Source organism: Schistocerca nitens, chromosome 6 (genome assembly GCF_023898315.1).
Source record: "Schistocerca nitens isolate TAMUIC-IGC-003100 chromosome 6, iqSchNite1.1, whole genome shotgun sequence".
Taxonomy (NCBI): domain Eukaryota; kingdom Metazoa; phylum Arthropoda; class Insecta; order Orthoptera; family Acrididae; genus Schistocerca; species Schistocerca nitens.
The window spans coordinates 519948235-519972244 of NC_064619.1; the positions used below are offsets into that span (position 1 = coordinate 519948235).

At 42.0% G+C, this 24010-nt stretch overlaps 2 protein-coding genes across 3 annotated transcripts in view; one reads left to right on the forward strand and one right to left on the reverse strand.

The window, feature by feature from the left end:
- The window catches only part of LOC126263007 (angiogenic factor with G patch and FHA domains 1), a 291119-nt gene that overhangs the window by 235674 nt on the left and 31435 nt on the right, over window positions 1-24010 (forward strand). The gene's annotated exons all lie outside the window — the stretch shown is intronic.
- On the reverse strand, window positions 12649-22467 carry LOC126263008 (uncharacterized). Its single transcript, XM_049959972.1, has 4 exons — window positions 22350-22467; window positions 16098-16268; window positions 13699-13932; window positions 12649-13102 (listed from the first exon to the last, which is right to left on the reverse strand). The coding sequence occupies exons 2-4, from the start codon at window positions 16266-16268 to the stop codon at window positions 12767-12769; spliced, it is 741 nt and encodes a 246-aa protein (XP_049815929.1). The 5' UTR covers window positions 22350-22467; the 3' UTR covers window positions 12649-12766.

Below are 24010 nucleotides of genomic sequence, written 5' to 3' on the forward strand. Positions count from 1 at the left end.
AAGATATAAAATATTCTCGGGTTTCACGCTGTGTCGAGTGGTTAACTGCCCACGAGCTTGCGGCTGAGATCTCTGTCATTGTCAAGTGTTGTGACTGTCGTGCGAATCCCGTTGCCCTGCTTTTATAGCGGCGCCACCAGCGACTATACAGGGTGGTCCATTGATCGTGACCGGGCCAAATATCTCACGAAATAAGCGTCAAACGAAAAAACTACAAACACCGAAACTTGTCTAGCTTGAAGGGGGAAACCAGGTGGCGCTATGGTTGGCCCGCTAAATGGCGCTGCCATAGATCAAACGGATATCAACTGCGTTTTTTAAAATAGGAACCCTCATTTTTTATTACATATTCGTGTAGTACATCAAGAAATATGAATGTCTTAGTTGGACCACTTTGTTCGCTTTGTGATAGATGGCGCTGTAATAGTCACAAACTTACGGCTCACAATTTTAGACGAACAGTTGGTAACAGGTAGGTTTTTTAAATTAAAATACACAACGTAGGTACGTTTGAACATTTTATTTCGGTTGTTCCAATGTGATACATGTACCTTTCTGAACTTATCATTTCTGAGAAAGCATGCTGTTACCACATTAATGCAATAAATGCTCAAAATGATGTCCGTCAACCTCAATCCATTTGGCAATACGTGTAACGACATTCCTCTCAACAGCGAGTAGTTCGCCTTCCGTAATGTTCGCACATGCATTGACAATGCGCTGACGCATGTTGCCAGCCGTTGTCGGTGGATCGCGATAGCAAATATCCTTCAACTTTCCCTGCAGATAGAAATCCGGGGACGTCAGATCCGGTGAACGTGCGGGCCATGGTATACTGCTTCGACGACCAATCCACCTGTCATGAAATATTCTATTCAATACCGCTTCAACCGCACGCGAGCTATGTGCCGTAGATTCATCATGTTCGAAGTACATCGCCATTCTGTGATGCAGTGAAACATCTTGTAGTAACATCGGCAGAACATTACGTAGGAAATCAGCATACATTGCACCATTTAGATTGCCACCAATAAAATTGGGGCCAATTATCCTTCCTCCCATAATGCCGCACCATACATTATCCCGCCAAGGTCGCTGATGCTCCACTTGTCGCAGGCATCGTGGATTTTCCGTTGCCCACTAGTGTATATTATGCCGGTTTACGTTACCGCTGTTGGTGAATGACGCTTAGTCGCTAAATAGAACGCGTGCCAAAAATCTGTCTTCCTCCCGTAATTTCTCTTGTGCCCAGTGGCAGAACTGTACATAACGTTCAAAGTCGTCGCCATGCAATTCCTGGTGCATAGAAATATGGTACGGCTGCAATCGATGTTGATGAAGCATTCTCAACACCGACGTTTTTGAGATTACCGATTCTCACGCAATTTGTCTGCTACTGATGAGCGGATTAGCCGTGACAGCAGCTAAAACACCTACTTGGGCATCATTTTTTGCAGGTCGTGGCTGACGTTTCACATGTGGCTGAACATTTCTTTTTTCCTTAAGTAACGTAACTATCCGGCGAACAGTCCTGACACTTGGACGATGTCGTTCAGAATACCGAGCAGCATACATAGCACACGCCCGTTGGGCATTTTGATCACAACGCAATTGGTAAACGGTCCATTTTAACACGGGTAATGTATCACGAAGCAAATACCGTCCGCACTGGCGGAATGCTACGTGATACGACGTATTTTTAAGTTTGTGACTATTACAGCGCCATCTGTCACAAAGCGAAAAAAGTGGTCCAACTAAAACATTCATATTTCTTTACGTACTACACGAATATGTAACAAAAAATAGGGTTCCCATTAAAAAAAATGCTGTTGATATCAGTTTGACCTATGGCAGCGCTATCTAGCGGGCCAACCATAGCGCCATCTGGTTTCCCCCTTCAAGCTAGACGAGTTTCGTTCTGTGAAGTTTTTTCTTTTGACGCTTATTTCGTGAGATATTTGGTCCGGTCACTATCAATGGAAGGCAGCGGTATTTACACGACAGTCAGCCACGGACAGTGGCAGAGGAGATCTCTGCCCAAAGCTCGTGGCCAGTTAACCATTTGACGCGGCTTGAAACCCGAGATGGTCGAATATAATTAAAATCTGGAATGCTAGTATCAATGTTCCACAATAATATTCATTTTGTTTTATATTATGAACCGGCTTTCGGCCTTCTACGTCGTCGTCAGACAACTTAATGCTGAAAAATAGTTCACACAACATCAGCGAGGCTTTCTAGCTGTACAAGGACTATTATTTACAAAGGCTTGTGGCATTTAAAGGTTATTTCTAAATACGAAAAAAGCAAAATTGAAATTCTTCAATTTTAGATAGATACAAAGCGAGAAATATTTGGTAATGACACATTGAATATTTTAGACTCAAATGAAGGTATGACTATAAATCCGTAAAACCAATGCCTGAATGGCCTAATTATTCTGATATGCGCAAGTTGTGCAGAGATTAGTGAAAATCTGTACATTATGCACAAACTGATATTGAAAAACACATAAAGAAGGTATGTTCCAATATACCTTATAGTGTATTGTACTGAAAGATTACAATTGTATCAGTATAAGCGACAAAACAGTACACCGAGTACTGGCACAGACTACAAAAATCCAGGGGTTGATGAGTGTGGTGATGTGAGAGAGGGGCGGGGGGAGTGGGTTGGGGGCAGAGGAAAGGAAGGAGACAGCGCAGTGCGGGGAATGGAAAACACGTGCATGACTTCTGCGAGCATATCGTCTTAGGGCGAGAACAGTATTAATTGGCTGCTGCAAAGGGGAATAATGAAAATATACTTGTCATTAAGGATTAAGTCAGGATTCGGTCACTGATGTTTATTAATAGCCAGAATTTCCGGTACTGTTACTTTTCTGCCTTTATTTGATCAAAGAAGAGCATCCTATTTAATATCATAAGAAATGCATTCATTCAAAACATGCTCAGCAAACGTGGAAAAAATTCTTTTTTATTCAACACGTTTCATGGTCAGCCAGTCCAGTAGTTATTCATGTACTTCTATCTATGATCACCGTTTAATATAAGGTTTATTGACGCAAACATTCTTTGTGTGTACTTCAGTACTAGTTTGTGTATAAATTAGAGATTTTAACTAATTATATATAAACATAAGTTTAATATGCGGCATGCCAATTTCAGAGTTTTATTTCTGATGAACACATTCATAGCAGTGCCGAATCCTGGCTCAAAACACGCCTTTTCTGCGACCGAGGGCTGCTTTTGCTGTTAATTTTACTTTGTAAACGGTCGCTGACCACGTAGCCATGTTCAAAACTTTAATTATATATAACTTGTGTAGATTAGGTTAGTCAAACATCAGGTTTGCCGGTTAACTGAAGCATTCCAGTTTTGTGTTTTTCATATAGATTCCTAATCTTTAAATGCCACATGCCTTTGTAAATAAGAGTCTTTGTGCAGCTGTATTTGATCAGTCTTAAGTTGTCTGACGACGGCCTAGACAGCCGAAAGCCGTTTCACACCAAAAATTAATGTTACTGTCGAACGTAAGTGCTGTTTATATCAGGTTTTAGTATGTCCATTTTCCTCTCAAGTTCTGACGAAATATTCTATAAATGTTCGTATTTTATATTAAAATTATGCTGCTTCACGTATTCATGATGATTGAATATCCAGGCGTAAAGATGTGCAAAGACAGGAAACGGTTGGAGCCCGTAAAGTCAGTTGTAGGAGAAACCGAATGACCGACTGCGTTTTGTTGGGAGACTGCTGGTAGCACTCCGGTATAGGAGAGAGCTTGCAGAAAGCTTGGGCGATCCGTTCTCGAATGTTGTTCGTGTATATGGGATTCTGCCCTGCTCGGACTAATTAAGAGAATACGGCGAAGCAATGCAGAGGCATGTTGCTGAATTTGTTTCCGTTCGGTTCGACCAGTACAAGGGTGTTGCAGTAATGCGTACATGGGGATCTTTGGAGGGAAGAAGACATCCTTATCACGAACTGGTGCAGTCTTTGCAACAGACTACAGAACGATTTATAATTACAGAATGAGGAAAAATAGGACTCGGTACAGAGGCACGCAGGCAGTCCTTTTTCCCTCACAGGTGAGGGAATGACTACCTGTGGTACGAAGTACCCTTTCTTATGCATTTTACAGTGACTTGCGGGGAATTACATAGATGTAGACCAGTAACTGTTATTTAGTTTAGACACCTAGTGCAAAATGTATTATAATTGTCTGTCTGATCAATAGGAAAACAGCAGTTCACTGATAATTCGCTTTACATATATAATTGGAAAGAAATAGTCGAATAAGTTTGTAGAAACCTCTACATGCTGAAGAATGTAGAGAAGCACCCCCAAACCCAGTACACTGCAGTCCACGACATTCTCGCATTAAACGATTCAGAAAATATCCCAGAACAACCTCCGAAATTTTGTCAACGGATTTCAAATTCACCCTGTATATGTGCCTAGAACAGGATTCTCTCTGGATAACGTAACGTATACATGAGGCGAATGGTCGTTCAGTAGTCACATACAATTACGTTGTGTGGCTTTCCTCACTTCCAAGTTTTAGCCTGCGCCGTATACCTACAAGGCGATCTAGGTTCCTGTCATTACTTTGTAGAAAATAAGTAAGATTTTCTCAACTCTAATAAAGATTTTATCTGTTGAATCGTAAGCTGCGCCGTCTTCAAAGATGCTTACTCGTCTACTCAGGTGCATTATCATGTGATACGCGCTTTGGTTAAATACACTGCTGTACTGTTATTTACTTATACTTACTGCATCATCATGATCGGCATCAAAAATTGTACCTGTTGTCCTCTTTCCGCCTCATGAACTCGCACTAACACTGGCAACCTGGGATCTCAGGGGACACGCTCATAAAAAACTGAACTACAAAGAGAAAAAGTCCACTTACTTCTGATGTTTTAATTGATAGTTAGTTTCAGTACTTCATTTAGATCAATTTGATACGCGTATTACGTTTAAAGTAATTTATAGGCGTTGTGGAAAACAGGCGTGTTGACATGAAATGTTGCGCAATACCTCTTTCATTGCGGACTTTGTAATATCCTCCCACGTTTTCTTTGCATTCTTCAGAGAGGGAGTGGGAAGCTGGTACGAAAGGAGGGTGATTCACTCTAGTAGATGGGAGTGTGTGGAGCAGACACACGGCATAAACACACCTCCTTTGCGTAACGCTTTCATGTACGCACACGCAACATACACTCATACAAAATTTTCATTTTTATCTGGAATAATGGACAGTACTGTTCCAGAAATAAAATTGTTACAATTCCCCAGTTTGACTAATGTTTTCAGATGTTTCCCATGATTATCAAGCGAATGCCAGAATTCGAAATCCCTTCCCAAATATTCTCAGTTATGATTCCCCCTGCCCCACTCACAGCCGACTGGTAAATTTGGCTCAATGGAACTAAGTTCGAAGTTCAACGACAGCCCGTCCAGCTCTCATAATTAGGGACTGGAAAAAAGAGAAAGAGAGACAAAGTATGCGGCCTAAAGTTTGTGTTGTTATGGCTAACACTTACGTACGTCATGTAATAGACACACTAAATATTTCTCTGTGAAGGATTTTAAAAGTTCGTGCAAAATGTCTGAAACGCTCTACGACGAAAGAAACGCAGCATTCAATGACATTGCAGATTTTTCTGTTTCCCTACAATACAATGCTATCGAGTGGGTTGGCTGCAATTGCAACAAGCGTATCATTTGTCCTGGGTATTTTCGTATCATCCCATTCAGAACCCGGTAGCCGCGGGAGAAAACCAAGTATCGTACATTAATTTATTATATTTCGGAGAGGAAACTGAAGGACAAGGGTTGAGGGAGGAGCCAACAAGGCTACGGCCTCATTATCAAGAATATAGAGTGTGTTTATTTGCAGCTAGCAATCGTGTCCTGCTGAAAGATTCATGATAAACGCTCAGGTGTAGTTCTAGGGTGATTTTTAGTCCATAACTAAGAGTGAAAATCATTCTAGTTGTTGACTAACTTAATTATTTATCTGGCCCGCTGAACATTTGGCTGGCTAGAACAGAGGCATCGACTATATCCTTGTCGGTTTGTATGTATTAATAGAATCTGTTTACGTTTAAACCTATTTTTACAGTGGAGGGAAATATAAGTATAGTGCGTATCTCAGTCTGATATAATCTTTCATCATAGCTCCATCAAAGTACTTCCATACTAGTGTTTCTTTATAATTATACATTACCTGTTAAACTTATGCATTTTCATTGGTGTATTAATAATGGTGGCGGATAGGGATGTCTTATACATTTCCTAGAAATACTGGAACCATTTTGTTCAAACTTTCAAGTGATGCAAGATGCAGTTGCTTGTTGGAAGGTACCTTAACAAAAGGGTGTCAAACGTTTCGTAGTTTGGACAGAGCCGAATTGGATGTAGAGCTAAAATATTACTCCAGAAAAGTGGTTTTCTCCTCATATGAAAATAAATTGAGGGAAGTGCCTGGGGAATTTGCATCAGCACTCGAGACTTGTTAGTACAAGGTAAATGAATTTAAACCACGTTGTATGAGCACTACAGAACTAACATTCTGGACGCCAGACGGAGATTTTTCTGTAGAAATAATAGATGAAATACTTCGTATGATGTCAAAAGACTATCACATTAAGGTTTGCAAAATTTTCACGGTAACTGGAAGCTCTTCTGAACAGTTACGTGAAATCATTATTCGCGATGTGTTCTACGCTGTTGACGCAGACCAAAACACTTGTGGGAAAACATTTGGAAATTTTGTAGAACAAAATCCGAAGGTCTTCTGACTTCCAGAATTACTTTGCAGACAAAACTGCCGTGGGCTGGTTCATACCTAATAATCATCGATGGGACGTTAAACTCAAGTATCCTACCCCCTTTTTGCAGTGTTTTGGCGAAAATGAAAACGCAACTTGTCTTGATGGCAAGAAAAATATGTTTTTTATTTATATTTTTTACTCACAGGAAAGAGATTAATCATTAACTGGTTCTTATTACGCAATTTGGACAGTTTACGTAGTGAACTGAAAGCAGGACGATTAAGGTGGATGAAGCTGCCCTCAACTCGGAAGTTTAGTTTGAACACCGGAGAGCTGTACTAAGCATGTTCCTATTGGGTGTGTTATGCCCTTTGCTCCGTCAGACCTTTCAAATCTACATCTAAATGTATACTCAGCTAGCCAAAATATAGTGCATGGTGCAGGGTACCTTGTACCTGTTCCAATCGAAAATAGCGCGAGGGAAAAATGCCTGTCTTTTTGCCTCCGTACGAGCCATGATTTTTCTTTTCTTATCTCCGTGGTCCTTACTCGAAATGTACGTTAGCGACAATAGACTCGTTCTTCAGTCGGGTACTATTATTTAAGAAATCTTCGAGCCACTCACGTATCTGGGAACCTAATCTGTATGCTCGGATCTTCGTGGGGCATCGTGTCGAACGCTTTCCGGAAATCTATGAATGTGGAATCTGCCTGTTGCCTTTCATCTATGTTTCGCAGGATATCATGTGAAAAAAGAAAAATCTGAATTTCGGATAAATAAATGCTAAGTAAGTGACCAGTGCGGTAGATTACTCTCAATAAAACCGAATTAGTATTCCATCCGAACCTGATGACTTAACTGTTTTGAACTTTTTCATTCGCTTCTCTACGCCAGGGATGCCTATTGCTGTGTCCCCCATACGGCAGTCTGTGCGACGGTCTAACGACGGTATATTTGTACGATCCTTCTGCATGAATGATTTCTTAAACGTGGTATTTAAAAATTCAGCTTTCTTTTCGCTGTCTTCGATTGCCACACTAGACAGGTCAACGAGTGACTGGATAGAAGCCTTCGACTCGTTTACGATTTTACATAGGACTGGAATTTTCTCGGGTTCTTGGCAAGCTATTTCGCTGGAGTATCACGTTGGAAGCAATTGTATGCTTCGCACATGATTTTACATAGGACTGGAATTTTCTCGGGTTCTTGGAAAGCTATTTCGCTGAAGTATCACGTTGGAAGCAGTTGTATGCTTCGCACATGATTTTACCGAACTAATAATGCTGGAGGACTTCCAGTTTAACAAGGACTACGAAGCACATGGGAACTTGGAATTTTCACATTAACAAATATTGCCACAGGTGGAATAAGAGTTACAAAAAATATCCTGTTGAGTTAGGGTTGAGTCGTGGACCTTTTGATCTGTCGTGTTACATTTACCCATTTAGCCACCGAGTCGATCAAGAATTTCCTTCCTTAAAACGCTTAAGGCAAATGCCGGGACGGTTGCTTTGAATATGTCACACCGGACATACTTCTTCAACCTTTACCGATCTGTGTTTGTGCTGCGTTTCTACTGATTACGTCATCGATGGGGCGTTAAACTTTTATCTTCCTTTATTCGCAAAAGACGTACACTCCCAGAATAACTGCAGTGGGTAACAAGATTTTTATGACAACGGTCGCCTTCGACTATCGCGGATTTTAATAGCAGACAGGCGGGCCACAGTACCGCACGTTACTCGCGAATTCAGTGCTGGACAACAACCGAGGAGCAGCGTCACGACCCACAGTGTATGTGTACGTCTCCTCGCTGCACGTCACTGTAGACGAAGAACGACGTCGAGAAACCGCAAAGAGATGTCGTAATAATAATAACTGCAACAGCTTTTGTTGGTTCGACGAGGTCGTTTCTTTACTGCAATGAAATTGTGCAGTATTCTCTACAGAACGTGCGGCGGATAAAGATTACCATTGGTTCAGGAGCGCAGCCATTCTACACTCCAAGCTTGGGAGAAATCGCCTTCATTAATGGGTCGCAGTATGCGTTCATATATTCCGATGACAGCTTACATGTACGTCGAAAACCACGGGAGACGATATATGCTACTTGCTAACAGGGTACCGTTAAAGGCCACTGATGCAGACATTCTCCAGTGTGGGGCGTTTACATGGGTTAAAATGAGGCCTGCGGTACGTCTACCATCATCTCTTACCGCCGAAAGATTTAGGAACCATGTGTCCGGTCATATACATACATCTGTTCTACAGCAAGAGACCTACACCTGCAGGAAGCTAAAGCACCATCCATCGGTCCCAGTTCTGTGGAAATGGTTTGAGGAATGCTCCGTGGGGATGAAGGTGCCTGTGTGGCTTTCAGGTCATCTGACCCTTGGGCGTACCGAGATATTCGAAATAGCCTTAAAAAGAGCTAGATTTCCCATTAGCACAGGTATTTGCTTTGTTCTACAGGCGGGTAACGTCGAATCCCTGGATCATTTCTTTCTTACGATTGGCAAAGCATTCCTGATGCAAAGAGGCGGTCGAGTTGTCTACATGACAAGTAGCTGACCAATGACAAAGCGCGCTCCCCAGTGGCCTACACTTCTAATATCCCTTGTTGCTTAGTACACGTGCCGCGGCACGGTGTCGTTCTTTTTATGACATTTACTCACTTCCCTTAGTGAACTCCTTAGACGCACGGACTACCCTGATACGACGTATAATATGGTTCAACGTAAAAAATCTGTTTTGAAGACAGTCTGCGCTATCCGTGTCAGCTCGGTGCATAAGTAGTTTTATTACATTACCTGTAAGAGGGTTCATTCTATCAGGTCTGACCGAAGTAAGTGAACAAAACGAGTTCCTAGCTAAAGTGACTTTGTTGTATGCTCACTGTAGTAACCCAAGTACTGCTACCAAGTCCGCCCTTACACACAGTTCCTGACGTAGAAGCGTATACTTCCACGTGGTTTGCGCTACTCCTTTTACTGTCATAGCACATTCTCTCTCAAGGGTAGAACTCGCGACCTGCTATCCAGAGAACCGCTATTTTTACCATTGAACAAACAGTTTGAATGCTCAGGCGATGGTTATCATTTTAGTATGCTCGCACAATGCTACACAACCCACCAATATTCAGTAACGGAAGTTTCTGAAAAACGTCTGCCTAGCATGCCACGAGAAATTTTTTAGTGCATTGGAAGAAATTCATAATTTTTTGCTAAAAATTCCAAAACTTCTGGAAACATCATTTACAGTGCATCCTAACATTTCGAGATTCTATAAAACGACTGTGTAAACGCATATTACAATTTTTTTACAAAGTTACTAGAACGAACAACAGATCCTCGAGACGAGTGAGCGCAAAACTCTTCTGCTTTCAAAACACACGTTCATTCTCCTCTCTGATTGGCTGGAATGTAATTTAGCCAATCTGCTTCGTAGCTTTTTGAGGACGGCATGGTAATTTTCCTTGTTGACGAATCCCCAACCCCGAATTTAATTTTATTACCACCCATCTATTTTTCTAAAAGCAAATCAAACCAAAACAAACCCATCTCAACTTATCTTAAGGACAGGAATAAAAACCTTGTTTCTCGAATCCTCAAACTGGCTACTCCGTAATAAGCATGTCATACGAACTATTTGACTCACTGTACGATTACACAATGAGATTCACACTCTCATTCACCATTAATTTTTAACAATTTTCGGGATTCATTCGTCCCATAAATGCTGTATTCGTCCTCTCGCTGACTCTGACAACAGAATAAGTGAAAATAGTAAAGTCAGATAACTGAATAATGTAATTACTGTTTGAAAACTGAAAACACTACATGACTTATATTCCCATGAACAAAATACTGTTTGACTAACTATTTAACAATAAAATACTGTTTGACTAAATATTTAGCGATGAGGTGTTTGGTTTAATTCCTCCTCTGATATATTTACAAAAACATATTGACGAGTCAGAATGTTGCTTTTAATGGGAAGTTGTAAGATCTAGGTTTTAAATAATTTTGAATATCTCCGAAATTATCTCTAGTGTACAAGTGAAACTCACCGCGTGTTACTATTGTTTTTCTGAAAGGGTACATAAAATTCCATAGCGTTTGGTATATGGGAAATGATTTAAGTAATTCACAGGTTGGTGTGTGATTTAATATTGTCTGCAAAGCGTACATACTCGTGACTAGATCTGCAGTACGGGAGCACAGAGGCGACAGATGACAATTTCCCAACTTGGGAGCACGGTCTGTAGTGCAGTGAGCCACGTTGGTATGTGATGTAATAGTGTGTGCAAATCGTACCTGCGCCTGACTAGATCTGCAGTAAGGGAGCACAGGGACGGAAGATAACAACTTTTCAGTTTGGGAATACATTTTGCAGTGCACAGGGCAACTAACTCACATCTTACAGTTTCCTGATTGTCAGTGCATATCGCTACGCTATAAACAGTAATGCCGATGATAGACGTGCGTTCCAGTTTACCACGAAAACAGCGAGTGACGAGGGAAAAATCGTGAATTGCCTTTAATTTTTTGTGTCAGATTTCTGCAAATATTCTAACTTTAACTATTGGATGCGATTAACGTGTTTAATGCAATAAATTCAGTGTTGTTTACGGGATATAAATGAAGTAGGTGGGAGAGAAACAGTTATCTTTACTGAATAAATATCTTTTTTTTTTTAAATGAACGTTCTGAGCCAACTGCGAAACCAGCTTCTGTTTATTCTGGAGATATCCCGGAGTCCCGTCAAATTTAATCGATCATTGTTACCACAACCTGCGTCTGCAGCTGGAGAATTTTCCATTCGGAAACATAAATGGCTTAAAGAAGAACCCTGTACAAGACAAGAGAACGCCTTGGCGTCGTTAGAGGCATGCAGATAAAACTTTTTTCCCAATATTATAACTCTGCTCCAAATTCTAGTCACCATGCCAATTTCAACACAAACACTAGGAAGAACATTTTCGACTTTAAAACGTTTGAAAACCTACCGAAGGAACATTATAAATCAAAACTGAGATGTGCATCGCAGCATTCTACTGGATCCAAAGGAAATAGTGAATCACATTTCCAACCTGCCGCGACAAATAAATATTTGCTAAAAGTAAGTGGAACTAGGTATTCTGCGATTGAGTATTTGCTTAGTAGCAGTAAAATTACTGCTGAAATTCAGTAGTAATAATTGTGTTCTTATAAAATCTAGAAAGTACCCCCACCCCAAAAGTCCTGAATACGCCCGTGATCTGAACTCAGTCATATTGGAGACGTCTGGGATGCAGTAGAGAAATGCACTCTACGACCAGTATCCGTGATTTGCGGGGAGCCTTTGGGCGGTCACAGATCAGGACGTCTTCGGTGTCTCTTGGAGTAGATACCACGTCGCGTCATCTGGGCGAAAGCGGATGTTAGTCGCTTTTGCGTATTTGTGTCTAATTCAGTTGTCCAACATTGTGCCAGTGTATAAACCGCCTTCAGTCCCAGAGAAGTTTAATTTTCTCATGTTCTGTGACATATCGGGCCGTTTGGTTCCATCTTCAGGAGGAGAAAATCCTCAGCTACATTTCAATTTTATATTTGTGCATCGTTGCTTCTTGTAGCGTCAGCATGTGTGTCCTGTCGCATACCATGCACAGCCCACACAAAATATTCTTTGATACTGTTTTTAGCGAAGTCTTCTTTCTCTGTTACAGATATGATGTCTGCAATAACGGCTCCAGCTATGTTTTTCTTATTCATAGACTGATTTATCGTTTTCTTCATTTATTTACCAACAGTAGTTCATCACTTACCGGGTACAGTGGGGATATATAATTCTGTCAGCTGAACGAACTGACTGATTTTTCGACTCATTGTTTTGAATCGTTTGTATTTATTCATTTATTCATCAACTACATAGCACTACGCGACAGGCGCTAAGAAGGAGCGTGAGTACTGAAGCAGATCAGACTTGGCGACCAGCTATGTGCTTCAGCTGAAGGTGATCCTGTAGCCTGTGTTCGAGCACGTGAATGTGCTGGCAACATCATCATAGGCGTAGCTGTAGGCATCAGGGCAGAGTCCCTTGAAGATGGCAGGGTAGTTGGTTGGCCAAGTGGTGGACTGGCAGGTGTCAGGGGTACCGTAGGCGCCTCGACAACAGTACTGGTCGGTGTTGAAGGCGAGACACGCACTCTTACAAGCGACGACGGCTCCGTTGACCACCTGCTGCAGCTCTGCGGGACACTGGGCGTTCACGTTGGCTGGGCAGGTCGCTGGGTTGCAGCGGTAGTGGTCACCGCCGCCAGACACGTCGGTAGGAGTCATCTGCAATAGAGATGGTTGCTAGTGAGGCAGGGGCCACGGTTAATTCTCTCAGTGTGCTCTGTCGTTACATCTTCGCTTCATAAATAGATACGACTATTACAGTATCAGCCGGATCACTTCCTTCCTCCACAATACAATGAAAGCTGTAATTAAAATGGTTCAAATGGCTCTGAACAGTATGGGACTTAACATCTGAGGTCGTCAGTCCCCTAGACTTAGAACTACTTAAACCTAACTAATCTAAGGATATACCACACACCCATGCCCGAGGCAGGATTCGAACCTGCGACCGTAGCAGCAGCGCGGTTCCGGACTGAAGCGCCTAGAACCGCTCGGCCACAGTGGCCTGCTTCCCTGTACCCAAACCGCTTATTTTAGAAAGGCCATGGAGAACTTAACGCATGTATTCATGAGTGCAACAGGATAGCGCGGAGTGGTACCACAGAAACGTCCCGGTCACACTCCGTAAGGTGTTTTGCAGAGTAAAGATGTGGAGGCAGACAGCTGTTGCTGATAATCGCAGATTACGTGTATTCTTGCCACTCGGGAGTATAGGAATGTTGGGCAGTGGGAAAGGCCTCGCAGTGTGAACTCACCGTGACGGGAATGTTGAAGCCGTCGACGAGACTGATGTCGTAGTAGTCGTTGCCGCCATAGCCGCCCAGGGTGACTTCGGCGAGCGTGACCGGAGGCACGCCGCCGGCGCCGTTGCACTGCAGCACTCCGCCGCAGTCTCCCGTCTGGCAGGTGCCTCTTCCGGACGCGTCGAACGAGCAGCCAGTGCGGCCCCAGAAGCGGCCCGCCCACGCGTCGTCCAGCTCGAGCGTCAGCTGCGTGACACGCCCACGAGCGTCTCATTTCATCTACACGCTTACCACAACATTGCTGACCACCCAGGAAAACGTACACAATGTTGAAATACAAACAAAAAGAATCTCCCTTTTCGTTTCGATAGCCAGCTTTCGTAGTATCTATTATATATCTGTTTATTTGCCCCCTCCCCCTGATTCTCTCTCTCTCTGTCACACACACACACACACACACACACACACACACACACACTGTGTGTGTGTGTGTGTGTGTGTGTGTGTGTGTGTGTGTGTGTGTGAGAGAGAGAGAGAGAGAGAGAGAGAGAGAGAGAGAGAGAGAGAGAGATGGATTTGTACTTAGAACCAATACATTCGCGACGTTGACGACACTTGCGACCTACACGTAAAAAAAAAAAAAAAAAACATGAAAACAGAGTGGTGAGTGCGAAACAGGTGAAAGTAAAGTAAAGCAAAGTTTTAACTAAAACAGCTTGTATGAAGTGTTAAAGGAGTGATGTGCAAAGAACATAAATGTAGAAATAGTGTGTTCCGAAAAGTCGAAAAATCGTGAGGTATGAAAGTACAACCACGTTTTTTCGACTTCAGTCTCAGCTATGAAAAAAAAAGTTGCAGACTTCAGAAAATGTAAAAAATGATAATAAACGTTGTAAATAAACTGTACACTAAATTCACAAGGAAAAGTTGTTTTTAATCCATAAATAGCAAAATGTAGTAACGCATAGTATACAAGCTGTACGGAAAGTCCGGGAACACTTTCAATTATTTATTGCCCAAGAACCAAATATTGTACAGATATCATACATATGTCATTTTGAAGAGAAATCCTGATAGGTTTTTTTTTTTTCATATATACCGCCACAGCGTAGTTTGGTAATTTGCCGATATTCAGCGCTAGTCGCAAACATGGCGAGTTCAGGTGCGGGCGAGCTTTCTGTGTGTTCAAAATGTCTCTGAGCACTATGGAACTTTACATCTGAGGTCATCAGCCCCCTAGAACTTAGGACTACTTCAACCTAACTAACCTAAGGACATCACACACAGCCATGCCCGAGGCAGGATTCGAACCTGCGAACGTAGGAGTCGCGTGGTTCCGGGCTGAAGCGCGTAGAACCGCTCGGCCACCGCGGCTGGCTTTCTGTGTGTTGGAGATCGACAAAAACAAGTGTGCTACAGCTATTCAACGGATATTTAGAACCAAGTACGGTAAGAAGCCACCATCAAGGAAGGCCATTTACCACTGGCACAACAAATTCCTTACGACGGGTTGCTTGTGCCCAGCAACGAGAAGCGGACGTCCCAGTCTGAGTGAAGTGAATGTGGAGAGCGTACGAGAGACATTCATAAGGAGTCAGCAATGGTTGATGCCTCAAATGCAATCGGTCTCTCCGTTCATCTTTCAACAGGATGGGGCTCCACCTCATTTTCATAGTGAAGTTCGTGGGTACCTGAACACGGAGCTGCCGCATCGATGGATCGGCCGTGCTACAGAAGGGGACAGCTGTTTCATGAAATGGCCTCCCCAATCACCAGATCTCACTCCGTGTGACTTTTTTCTGTGGGGACACGCTAAAGATCTGGTGTATGTACCGCCTCTACCACGTGATGTAGCAGAGCTTCGGGAGAGAATACGGGAAGCGATTGCCACAGTCGACGATGTGCAATGCTGCGACGGGTGTGGCAAGAATTCGATTACCGTATTAATGAAAAATGCAATATGTCTGACATCTGTACACTGTTTAGTTCTTGTGCAATAAATAATTGAAAGTGTTCTCGGACTTTATGTACACCCTGTAAAAGTGGAACCACCATTGATGGTTTGTAAATAAAAGCGAAATGTGTCTGATCCAGAGCTCTCTAAATTTGCAGTACTGTTTAGACGGAAAAACAAGTAATAATCGAACCCCCTTTATTTATTCTGCACTGGAATTTGAGATTTATTTCTTTATTATGCCTTTATTTCGCTGGCAAGCTGGCATCGTTAGAGAGCTAGACCTGCAATGTACGAAGTACATGAATTGTAAATAGTGATAATAATAATAAAAATAGTAATAATAATAATATCATCAGTAAATACTGATAGTACCGAAATTGTTATATGCTTCCATAAGTCAACTACTGTTCATATCCCAGAAACGGCACGCCATAACTCGACGTCAGGTACTAACCGAACTACCGGCAGCCATTTCCCATCCGCCGCCGTTAGGAGGAGCCACGCCTGCATTGCCGAGGGCGCCCACCCATATGGTCTCCCCGCGTTGGTTCTCGAACACAAAAGTTCTCCCCTCGCCCAAGGCGGCAAGAGCCAGCACTAGCAGCAAACAAGTCAGCGCGTTCATCTGGAACACAAGAGAGAGGCGATGTAAAGTCCAACCATACTATACTGTAGATATTTTTTTGTTTTGTTTTTTAAACGCTGTCCTCAGTGACTAAAGGAACCACACGTCATTTCCACGTCAAGAATGGTGGCAGAGATGATCCACCTGATACCATCGATCTGTTATAAAGTCTTAGAATATGTTTTGAGTTAAAACATAATGTGATATTTCGAACACAATGACATCCTCTTCGCCGAGCAGCGTGGATTCGGAAAACACCGGTCTAGCGAAACTCAACTCGCGCTTCTGCAGCATTCTGAAAGCCAGTGAACAAGGCAAAAGAGTATAGGTAGTATTTCTTGACTTTTGACAAGCGTTTTACTCGTACCACACTAGCGCTTATTATTGAAAGTGCGGTAGTTTGCGTATCAAACAAATTTATGGCTGGACTAAGATTTCTTGATAGGGGTGTTATATTATCTTGGGTGGCACGTCGTCATCTACTGGTGTACAAGGAACTTCAGTTATGCCTCAGCGAAGTGTTTTAGGACCGTTACTATTTATCTTTGCATCTGAATATCCTGGCTGACAATATTAATTGTAACCTCAGACTTTTTGCAGATGATACAGTTATCAATGATGAAGTGCTGTCGTTGAAAAGGTCCACAAACATCCAGTCAGATCTTGATATGATTCCAAAGTTGTTCGTAGATGAGCAATGTGCATTAAATGTTCAGAAATGTATAATTGTTTACTTCACAAAATGCGAAAACTTAGTATTCCTTCACTACAATATCAGTCAGCCGCAACTAGAATCAGTTAATTCATACAAACACTTCGTTATACAAATTTGTTGAGATATGAAATGGAATAGTTTCATCTGTAGGATACTGGGAAAATGCTGTCAGCTTGTAATGAATATTCGATACAGAACACCCGTGCCACCCAACTTAGAATATTGCTCAAGTGTGTGGGACGCATAACAGATAGAACTAACAGAGGATATTGAAGGCATGCAAAGAAGTGCAGCATAAATTGTCACAGGATGGTTTGACCCACGGGAGAGCGTCGCAGAAATACTGAAACAAAAATTGGTAACTTTTGAAGGTAGACGTCACCTATCCCTCGAAAGCCGACTTGCAAAGTTTCAAGATCCACTATTAGTGAGGAATCCAGGAACACACTGCAGGTACCTACGTATTTCGTCTGTAGATACCGGGAAGACAGATTAATGTAATTACAACGCACACGGAGACATTTAGGCAGTCATCCTCCCACGCTCCCTAGGCAAATGAAACGCGAAGAAACCCTAATGTGTGGTACAATGGAAATTACTCTCTGTCACGCACTTCACATTTGTTTGCAGGGTATGGCTGCACGTGTAATTGATGTAAATGTCTGTACCTAGTATGATACTTGTCGTTCAGCGATCATGAAACTCAACACCTTAGGTGCATGTACTGGACATGTTTCACACTATAAGTTCGTTGTCATCAGTCTCGGCAGCAAAAGAGCAGGCGACATTAAATTAGTTTCGACGGCATGCAGCTATTCGTGCGTGCAAATCATGTAGTCATTATTGCCTTGGATACATCCATGCGTAAGTACGGAAACCGGACAGCATACCTTAAAAGTGTAAATAGCGCTTGGCACTTTACAGAGCGTACTTTGAAGTAATTGGAATGTCTGCAGGGCGAGGTAAAGAGCACAACATCATTCAAATTTTTGTTTATTCTACCATGTTAAGCACATTAAATGGAAAGTATCAATTGGAGGAATGCTTTGAAGGTGACGTTGTTTAGCAAACTCCGGAACATGTAACCTAGTTTTCAGTGAGGTACTTCCAAGTTCTTCGTTAAAAGAAATGTGTAACGAAAGACTCCAAATTACTTACAAAAAACTTTTAGAGAGAAGGAAGTCATTATTGGCAGGAATAAAAATAACAGACTATGATTATAACAGTTTATGCATCCACAAGATGAACAATGAAAAATTATAAAGAAAAATAGCGTTTGCTGTGTGCCTTTGGTGAAGATATCTCTGAATATCTCTTAATGCAAAAAAATAAGTGAACTAACGTCAAATCACATTTTTCCTTGAAGCTAAAGTTATTAAATAAAAATGTGTAATATCTTTAATTACCAAATTTTGCGAGGGAAAACGACTTCCCAGTGAAATATTAACGCAAGGGAGCGTAGAAGGATCTACAGCTACATCTACATGACTACTCTGCAGTTCACAATGAAATGTATGGCAGAGGGTTTATAGAGCCACTTTCAGACTTTCTCATGACCATTCTACACTCAAATAGTACGTGAGAAACTTTTTTCTGTGCGAGCTCTGATTCCTCTTATTTTATTACGATGGTCATTTCTCCGTATGTAGCGGGGAGTCAACCAAGGCATGTCTTTATCAAGTGACTAAGTTACTTCGCTACGCTGAAGGTATAGACTTTTAAATTACCCATGTTGGCAGCTGTTCGTGTTTAGAGTTCCGAAATAGTTACTGCAATTTCTTCGGTCAAGGAATTTCCGAAATCCATGTTTAGTAAATCCTCTTTAGTGGTGCTGTCGTCGACAACATTGTCATTACCGTCACACAGTGAAAGTAGTGATTGTGTCTTGCCGCTGGTATAGTTTTCATGCAACCAAAATTTTTCTGGAATTTCTGCCAGATTTCTTTCTAAACAGAGTTCCGCTGTGGAAACTATTTTAAAAGCATCTCACATTGAAACGCAAAGGAGAAGGAACAAATCAAATGAAGTGCAAAGGAGAAGAAACAAATCAAGAAGACTTCGATCGAATTACATCAGGGAATATCCTGATTTGTCAGTGAAATAACAGAGGGATTGCAAAGAATGCAGATAGACGAGGAGTGTGTCGTGCCACCAAAAGTCGGAAATTGCTCAATGGATCATTTCAACAAAACCGAATTCAGTCACATTTATTGTGCACAGAGACTACATTCTTGCAAGTAAAGTTAAAAAAAAAAGTGCCGTAGAAATGGAGGAGTGTGTTGCGCAGAATTGTGTAAAAAGTTTAGGTCCTCTGACAAATACAGTCTATAAAAAACAGAACTCAAAAGGAGATATTCCTAAATAGAGAAGGGGATGAGAAATGATGTTAGAAAAAATAAATTATTAAGGAAACCAGCGCCGATGATCATGGCATCATTGAGGCATTAGTCTTAATACTAAACTTCATGCTGCCATTAGCAAAAATAATGTGGTATAAACTGAGACAGGCTGAATAAGAGCGTACACAATGAAGTAGTTGAATTCTCTTACATATCTTAACTTTGTTTTTGGATTTTAGATAATGCTTAGTAATGTCTGACGAAAAGTGAATCTACAGCATTCAGAATGTAGACATTTCACGTGCACTGCGAACCAGAATACAAATAAAAGAGAAGCTGATTGTGCGAGTGAGAAGTGATACTGGGGAAAGAATGGTGAACGTGACATACATTCACAGACAACGATGGTCCTGTAGAACAAACACGGTGAGAGGGACGAAATTTCTTAAAATGCCTTTTAGGTAGCATATAACCGATTATATTACGGTAACGAAAGCTCGCTTGAGCCCGAGAGGCGTTAATGTCCCTTCGGAATGAGTGGTGTGAACGACTGAATAATAATACATAAAGAAATTCTGTGGACCTCAGCATCCAGAGTAGAGTTGAATAGGCGCTCAACTTTTAGCAAAGACGTATTCGACTACATCTAGATAAGCTAGGGGTGTTTGGAAAACTCTTTCTCGTCGGACTGAGGGGAACAATACTGCGACCAATGTTATTAAATGTGTGATCATCGTCAAAAAATCTCTGGAGGCTCCAACGGACAATCAAGTGAGAGAAGCACTCAGCGTTCAAATATCTGTCAATTTCTGGTCATCTCCGTCAACCAAGGGGAGAGATGTGACTTCATTGGTGATCTTGTGTCACCCGATACTGCAAACAGCGTCTCGCAAAATAAACTCTACCACTATCTACCCAAAGTCGAGTATCTTGCCCCCACTTAATGTCTCGTTAACGGTCAGCTCGTTGGCACTTCCGCTGTGAGTACTTGAAGTGGCCTCTTGCTGTATGGAACCGATTAGCGCCCAGCGACCACGTATTGTTTTATTTCCGAGTGCGGTGTGAACACTCTGCAAACAGCACTAACCAAAGTTCATGTTGAAAGCTAATACGTATGGACTGTGGGCATCGTTAAATAAGATTCTGTGTCGTCCTGTTAAAAATCCCCAGTCGAGGAACATTGAAAGCACCACAGATTCTCAAGAAACTGTGCAACAATATTATCTGTCCTTCCTTCAGACCCATGTTATGTAACATAATAGACAGATACGCACTCACATTCTCGTTCCAGCTGTTTCCCATATAATTCTGACAAAGCCATTCTTGACGATGCGAGACTATATGTGATGATTTGAATCAAAACCAACAGAGTGTATGCTACCTATATCTTTTGTAGAAGTTCTGTTTTTTTGTAGGAAGTGGAATATGGGAGCAAGTAGCGTTCGTTGCGGTTAATGTGTCCATTAGATATCATCTACATCTACACCCTGAGTACCTCTATCGGTTCTCCCTTGTATTCCAGTCTCGTATTGTTCGTGGAAAGAAGGATTGTCGGTATGCTTCTGTGTGGGCTCTAATCTCTCTGATTTTATCCTCATGGTCTCTTCGCGAGATATACGTAGGAGAGAGCAATATACTGCTTGACTCTTCGGTGAAGGTATGTTCTCGAAGCTTTAACAAAAGCCCGTACCGAGCTACTGAGCGTCTCTCCTGCAGAGTCTTCCACTGGAGTTTATCTATCATCTCCGTAACGCTTTCGCGATTACTAAATGATCCTGTAACGAAGCGCGCTGCTCTCCGTTGGATCTTCTCTATATCTTTTATAAACCCTATCTGGTACGGATCCCACACTGCTGAGCAGTATTCAAGCAGTGGGCGAACAATCGTACTGTAACCTACTTCCTTTGTTTTCCAATTGCATTTCCTTGGGATTCTTCCAATGAATCTCAGTCTGGCATCTGCTTTACCGACGATCAACATTATATGATCATTCCATTTTAAATCACTCCTAATGCGTGCTCCCAGATAATTTATGGAATTAACTGCTTCCAGTTGCTGACCTGCTATTTTGTAGCTAAATGATAAGGGATCTTCCTTTCTATGTATTCGCAGCACATTACACTTGTCTACATTGAGATTCAATTGCCATTCCCTGCACCATGCGTCAATTCGCTGCAGATCCTCCTGCATTTCAGTACAATTTTCCATTGTTACAACCTCTCGATACACCACAGCATCATCTGCAAAAAGCCTCAGTGAACTTCCGATGTCATCCACAAGGTCATTTATTTATATTGTGAATAGCAACGATCCTATGACACTCCCCTGCGGCACACCTGGAATCACTCTTACTTCGGAAGACTTCTCTCCGTTGAGAATGACATGCTGCGTTCTGTTATCTAGGAACTCTTCAATCCAATCACACAATTGGTCTGATAGTCCATATGCTCTTACTTTGTTCATTAAACGACTGTGGGGAACTGTATCGAACGCCTTGCGGAAGTCAAGAAGCACGGCATCTACTGTGAACCCGTGTCTATGGGCCTCTGAGTCCCGTGGACGAATAGCGCGAGCTGGTTTTCACACGATCGTCTTTTTCGAAACCCATGCTGATTCCTACAGAGTAGATTTCTAGTCTCCAGAAAAGTCATTATACTCGAACATAATACGTGTTCCAAAATTCTACAACTGATCGACGTTAGAGATATAGGTCTGTAGTTCTGCACATCTGTTCGACGTCCCTTTTTGAAAACGGGGATGACCTGTGCCTTTTTCCAATCCTTTGGAACGCTACGCTCTTCTAGAGACCTACGGTACACCGCTGCAAGAAGGGGGGCAAGTTCCTTCGCGTACTCTGTGTAAAATCGAACTGGTATCCCTATTTGTCCACTGGGAGAGACCTAAAAACGTATTACCGGATGCATTTGTAATGGATCAGATATCTCTATCTGATCCAATGCCAATTGCGATACAAATGGATGCGCTCTGTGTGTAATTTCCGTGAGATACAAATATTCACTGACTTACCTCTGTACTGAAGATCAGTGCGGTGACAAGTCCAAGAGGCGTTTAAGCAATGTGAATCCAGATCCCAAATATATAGGGTAGCCGCTAAGGTATGTTCGAGTGCAGCAAACAAATATCTCCTATTGTAACACAAAACAGATGTTTTCCGTCGCGTCACGTCAGGGTCGCAGGTGGTCGTACAATGAGACGTCTCTGTATGTCTGTTACGCCCCCAAGTATGTCGTGTGGTCCATTACGTGCGCAAGAGGTGTGCCTGCAAGTTGGTTTTGACATATTTTCCTTTGTACATTAGCGTCGTAAGCGGTTCACTCATAACACCACTATAGTTACGTAATTTAAAGGATCGGAGTTGGGGAATTGATACCTTAAGAATATGAGAACAGGTGTGTTTGTATTCGTTTTCAAGTGGTGTTTTCATGTTTAAGTTTTGTCGTCGATGGTTACCGAGCAGCACTGTTTCCTTACGTTTTGACTGCGTAAGCCACCTCTCTCGTTCACAGTGAGTGTAAAGAGCTTCCTTACAAGGGTCTGAGCAAGCGTCGCAGTGTCGTGGTAATAATAATCGCTGATTTATCTTGGAGCCACAGTACTGGATGCTTATCTCTAGCGTTACGTCGAACGGTAAGCAAGACAAACAGATCTGTTAATCTACAATCAGATTGCTCTGGTAAAGCAGTACATGGCAAACATTTATTGAGCACCAGTACACGTTTCATTTTTGTTGTCTAGAGAGATGTCGGCTCTCCCTTACACAGCTTCCTCTCACACTTCTTTTTCACAGCGGTTCTCTCAGCCTTTAGATCCGATACACTTTCATAGCATCAGTGTGCTTATTTTACGTTTTTCCGATATTTTTTGAATTAATTGGTGTGCTGAAGGAATGTACTCAATGGCTTATAATATTCCGAAATAATAACATGTATCGCATCTTGTTACATGGTCTGTTTCCGTGTAATATCTTTTGGAGGATCATCAGATTTTTTCTCCAAATTTCAACTTCATCTGATTTCATTGTCACTGTGGCTTACGACTGATATTTCAACGTGACTGTAATACAATTTCCACACCTATCTGGACCGAGTGAAGTGGAGCTGTAGGTACTGCCTAGGACGCACTTTCAGGAAGGGCGGGATTCAAATCCCCGTCTTAATCGATAGACGCAAATTCTTGGTAGTGTCTTTGGATAAGTACGGGACCCATTTCCTTCCCAATACTTGAAGGAACGGAGGTGATGCTTCCTAAACGGGACGTCAAATTCCAATCATCTCATTCTCACATGTCTGACTGTGGGGGTCGCGGCATAGGTGACAGTTTACCATTAGACGCGAGTGTCGTCTGGTGGCCCGAAGTTCTGACAGCTACGTTTCAGCCACGTTTTTCAGATACAGTACCTGTCAGCGATGCTGTAGTTCGTGATTCAGCTGCTGATGAGTTGATGCTCCTCTCCTGTACGAAATATTTACAATAAAAATAATTTTTTTGAGTCATGGTGTGCTGACAGATTTATGGCTACCGTTCCTACCGTGTTTACCTTTGCAAGTAACTTCGTAGGATGTCTGTATTTTCTGCAGTTACAGATTACTGGATATTAAAATTGTAAGTCGGAGGACGAGAATTAGATATGCTTGTAAACCTCTCATCTGATATATAATCGAGACATT